The 5360-nt window shown below is 31.0% G+C and overlaps 1 protein-coding gene across 1 annotated transcript; it reads right to left on the bottom strand.

The window, feature by feature from the left end:
- Positions 1-813: 813 nt before the first annotated feature.
- LOC137397163 (angiopoietin-related protein 4-like) lies at positions 814-4782 on the bottom strand. The gene is made up of 4 exons (XM_068083454.1): positions 4530-4782; positions 1655-1864; positions 964-1182; positions 814-821 (listed from the first exon to the last, which is right to left on the bottom strand). The coding sequence occupies exons 1-4, from the start codon at positions 4780-4782 to the stop codon at positions 814-816; spliced, it is 690 nt and encodes a 229-aa protein (XP_067939555.1).
- Between the last annotated feature and the right edge of the window lie 578 nt (positions 4783-5360).

Here is a 5360-nt window from a genome sequence, read left to right as displayed (position 1 = left end):
CTTGAAATTATTTCCCTGCTTTTAAAATTTTTATGAGTTTTAATCAGTGTTGGAAAATTCTGCAAACAACACAAATAATTCGTATTTATCTAGAAGTATATAACTACTTACTGTTAATCTATAACCATCTGCTACATCATTTATATAAAAACTTTGCCAGATTCCAGAATCTGAAATTCCATTAGCAGTTCTGAGGAAAATGGACAGCTTGGTGTTCAATGTGGTCAATTCATAGATCTTATCTAAACCTGAAAGATATCCATGATATATCTAATATGGAACAAAAATATGTGCATGTAATTATTTTTTCCTTTTTTTAATAATTTTGTTGCTACTTTCAAGCTGCTAAAATAACCTAAATGTCACCTTATTTCAACATGACCTCAACTTTACAATGTCATTCACAAAGAAATTAAAGACACTGATAAATATAATATTTTGAGCTATGGAAACATTAATGCAATACTTTTTACAATTTGTGTTGAAAATGTGTGTACAAAGTAAATAAAGCAACGTTTTACCAATTTTGGTTTACAAGCTTGATCAGTATAGAAGCTCTTCATATGTACTAAATTATTAAATTTGAAGTTTCATTTTAAATTCTAATAAATTATATGCAGTTTACACAGCACTTCTGTACCATGGTATCTGTTTTCCGCAAGCTACTGTTCAAATGATTGCGCTAAATTAGGGACTTTCTACTGTATAGGGCAGAGATTCACGAAACAATGTTTAACTTTCAAATTGTTAATAATAATTTCTGTTCTCATAAATGAAACATAAGTCCTCAGTTAAGTTGTTATAAATATTAATTCACTTTTCTGTTAAGGACCACAAATATCATTTGACACAATTAACATGGAATAAAAAAGTATTATCAAACATGACTGTGTGATTGTTTTTAGTTATTTAATAAAATGTTAGACATTTTAAAATTTTAACAAGAAATTTTTTCAAACATACCTAACCAATGTTCTCCATCTATATTACCAAATCCAGTTTGGTATTCTGTCCAGTTTCTTAAGAAATCTACTGATCCATTTAATCTTCTTTGAAGCACGGTCCACCCACGACCATCAATAAAGTCACACCAGACAGGAAAAGGTTCAACTTCTGTATAAAGTGGATTGACATGATAAACTCCAGAACATCTAGTTCCTTGATCATACAGCTCTTGACAATCTGTAATAACAAGAAATTTGAGTTTGTTGAAAACAAACCATGCAGATGGTTTTCTGAGGATTACAATATGAACCCATTTGATTTTAAACAATTAAAGGGTTGTAGCGGTTTTCCATTTGTGGTAACCAATAATGTAAAACAAAATTAGCAATGAAGCTATTTGGTGATTAAAGATTAATTTGATCAAAACTTTCTAAAAATATTTTAAAAGTCACGTTACATTTAAAAAAATCCAATGTTGAACTGCAAAATCAAACTATTAAATTACCTTCAGATGTTACATACTTGTGAACTGACAGACACTCAGCCAAACTCTTTATCAGCTTGCTGTGAACCACTTTGCTGATTGAAAGTCAAACAGAAATGCTTTGCAAAAATAGTTGCAATACAAGGGCACTTAATGAAATTCTCGAAGTATATAATGATATCTTTGGTTATGGTTGATGATAGTAAAAAAAATATCAAGCTTTACCTTTAGGTGGTGGCATTTCACTAGTTACAGACTGATCATTTGTTGGTTCATCTGTTGTAAGGTGTGGACTTGTTGGTTGTGTTAAAGCTGCTTTTTCTGCTGCTTGACTTTGACTTGACGAAGGCAGAGTAGTATAGTTTCCAGCTGTGGTTTGAACTCTCAGGCTTTCAGCCAAACTGTCCATCAGTTTGCTATGAACTACGTCGCTGACTGCAAAATGAAACAGAAACGCACTGCAATCGTAAATAACATGATTGGCCTTTAAGATTGTTCGACACTCATTTAGAAAAAATTGACGAGCTTCGAAAATACTTTGTCGTAATTAAAAAAGAATTTTGTCCTTTCTTTTAACCCCAACGAGACGGGCATCAGAAACAGCAATTAAAACAATGAGTAACGCAGATCTTAATAAGAGCTTTTGGAAATCCTGGTTCAGAATGAAGAGATAACTCATAGAACATTTATATATATATATTTCTTGTTAAGCCCTGCCCACATTTTTAAGACTTAGTACCAAACATTACATTTATTCTACTAATAATAGATACAATTATAAAAACTCACAAAGTGTGTCAAAGCTTAAACTTGTTTTTGCTAGCCTATTAGATTGGCTATACCTTAAATGCTTCCAAGCTTTTTAGTTGATGAAATATTATTGCTCAACAACAAGTAGCAGAATCGTGTATTAGTGAAACATTGCTGGTTCAATGAGACTAATGCAAGCGTCATGACATCTTGGGAAGTGATTAGAACACTTCAGAACTCAAATATTCCACAATATTGGATAGCGGAAATGCCCTCATTGTGACCAAGTCCACGACTGCTAGATATTGAAGCATTTACAGTTAAGTTCAGCGCCAGCTTGAGGCTCTCAAACAATTTTTGTGTTGGCCTAGTTTATAAACTCAGGTAACCAAGGAACTTATGTGTCATAAATACATATATATACTGTTTTGTAATGCATATATATAATTGTTGCATAATAATTTATAACTTAGATTTTATATATATGTTCCTCAAATTTTGTCATTATTGTATATGCCCAGATATAGCTATTGGAACCTTGGAATAAAAAATTTGTATTGCAGAAAATTTAATCTTGAAACATCTCGTTCACCAGTTTGACACCCACCAATTTAGCACCGAGAGCTTAATAGATTCGTTTAGTGGTATGCGGTTCTATATTGGAGCAAATAACTACACTTTCAATCACAGAGCAGAGTCATTGCATACTGTCATTGAAAGCCGTTGCGGTTAACAGTGATCTTACGGGAATTATCTATTGGCAGTGTACACAGTCCTTAAATTGCTATTGCTTTTATCTAGTGCCATATACCCTTCTCTCAAATGAAAAGCACTCGCTGAATGAAGTACTAATTGATTAATTGCATCCAAATTATTTGATGCTCCTGTTATAATTTATTTTTTGTTGCTTCTATAAAGCACGATGATTTTTCCTACATGCCATACTTTGGCGAATTTGTTTTTTGTTGTATTATATCGGCAATAATTTGCTCAGAATTAAAGTTTGGCAAATAATAATTACAAAAAAAGTTACGAAAATGTTGATATGACTTTTTGTCATTCAGTGTTATCGGTTATGGTAAAAATATATTCACAAACAGATGAGTGATGAAATTTTTGTCGAAAGTTCAAAGTATACTAAACTACGTACTAAATCTTCTTTCAAGTATATTTTAGTAAGCTAAACTCGTTGAAGTAAATATCAGCTTTTATGTTAGCTGTCTGTCTGTCTGTCTGTCTCAAAGGTAAGAGCACTCCACGTAGGTAAATATAATATTACGTTTTCTTGCAGATTATGACCACAAGATTCTCGGAAGTTGTTTAATAATTTTTTTTAGCTACTACGGTCAACTCAGGTTTTTAAGGATAATAGTTTAGATGATTTTTACCACAAGGCAATTGCATTACTTAGGTACTGTGGCTTTCCATACCACTCTTTACATCGATGCGATATTTTTGACTTATTGTGCCAACTCTGAACGGAACTAAAATTATATTAATATATACCAAAATATTTTGGTTTTTTTTGTAACAAAACAGACTATATTTAGCCATTGCTTGCTTATGATTTTACAGTAAGAAGTACTTTTTTAACACTCTTACAATTATATCATTATTCCTCATTTATTTCACCAAAACACTTATTTTATAACGTGGAATTCAAAAGTTACTGTTGTTTGAAAAAGTTGGATGCTAATAACAAATGGTTGGCAACGGTAGGCAGTTATAAGCATTTATAGCCTAATAACAAATGGTAAGCAACTCTCAGTACCTCTCTTTTTATCAGCTAAATTTTAATACCAAGGCAACGCTGGGTATCATAGCTAGTATATATATATATATATATATATATATATATATATATATATATATATATATATATATATATGTATATACATATATATATATATACATATATATATATATAAAATCTATATTTATATAAGCAAATTTATATATATATATATGTTTATATATATATATATGTCATAAAGTTATAAGGATAAAAAGATTAACTTAATCAAAATTTCCTTGAAATACTTTAAAATTTAGGTTACATTTAAACTTTTCAAAATTGAATTTTAGTCCGAAAATATTAAATGGCTTTCAGGTGTTACATAATTATTATTGAAATATGTTCATAGTCTTTGGAGTAAATAAAAAAAGTGAATAATGTTTTTTGACATTACAGTTCTTTTAAAAGTTGACAAGACTGATTTTTTCGAAAATAGATGCAATACAAGGGCACTTAATGAAATTCTTAACAAATATAGTGATCTCTATTTAAAAAAACATTATTATGCAACTTTGGTTATGGTTGATGACAGTTAAATGAAACATCAAGCTTTACCTTGAGGTGTTGGCATCTCACTAGATACAGACTGATCATCTGTTGGCTCATCTGTTGAAATGTGTTCGCTTGTTGGTTTGGTTGAAGTCACTTCTTCTGTTGTTAGACTTTGGCTTGAAGAAGGGAGAGTAGTTTCACTTCCAGCAGTAGTTTGAATTGTCAGGCTTTCAGCCAAACTGTCTAGCATCTTGCTATGAACCCTGTAGCTGACTGCAAAATGGAACGGAAATGTCATTATTGTACGCGCTGTCATCGTAAGTAACATGATTGGCCTCTAAGACCGTACAACACTTATTTTGCAATGGTTGACGAGCTGCGTAGATGCTTTTTTGTAATTGCAAAAATGTTAGTCTTTTCTCGATTACCCCAATGAGCCACGCATTAAAAGCAGAAATTAAAATAATCAGATATGAAAGACTCAGTAACAAGGCCATTTTGGAAAGTTTGGCTCATAATGAAGAGATCACTTTTTGAATATTATTATATGGACTCCTTGTTGAGCCCTGCCCGCATTTTAAAGACTAAGTACCAAACACCACATTGTCCCACTATAATACATCAATTTCTAAAAAACCCAAAAAGTGTGCAAAATCTTAAGCTATGTTTTTGCTAGCTTATCAGATTTACTATACTTTAAAAGCTTCCAAGTTTTCTAGTTGATGAAATATTCTTGTTTAACAAAAAATAACAAAATCATAGTTTAGTAAAACATTCTTCATTTAATGAAACCACTGCAAGCATTGTGACCACTTTTGAATTGATTTACACACTTATGAATTCAAATTTTTCACAAAATTGACTAGCAGAAAAGTACTTCTTCTGACCAAGTAG

This window comes from Watersipora subatra, chromosome 5 (assembly GCF_963576615.1).
Source record: "Watersipora subatra chromosome 5, tzWatSuba1.1, whole genome shotgun sequence".
NCBI classification, from domain to species: Eukaryota; Metazoa; Bryozoa; class Gymnolaemata; order Cheilostomatida; family Watersiporidae; genus Watersipora; species Watersipora subatra.
Note: the sequence above shows the minus strand (reverse complement) of the source record. Positions and strands in the feature narration are given on the sequence as shown.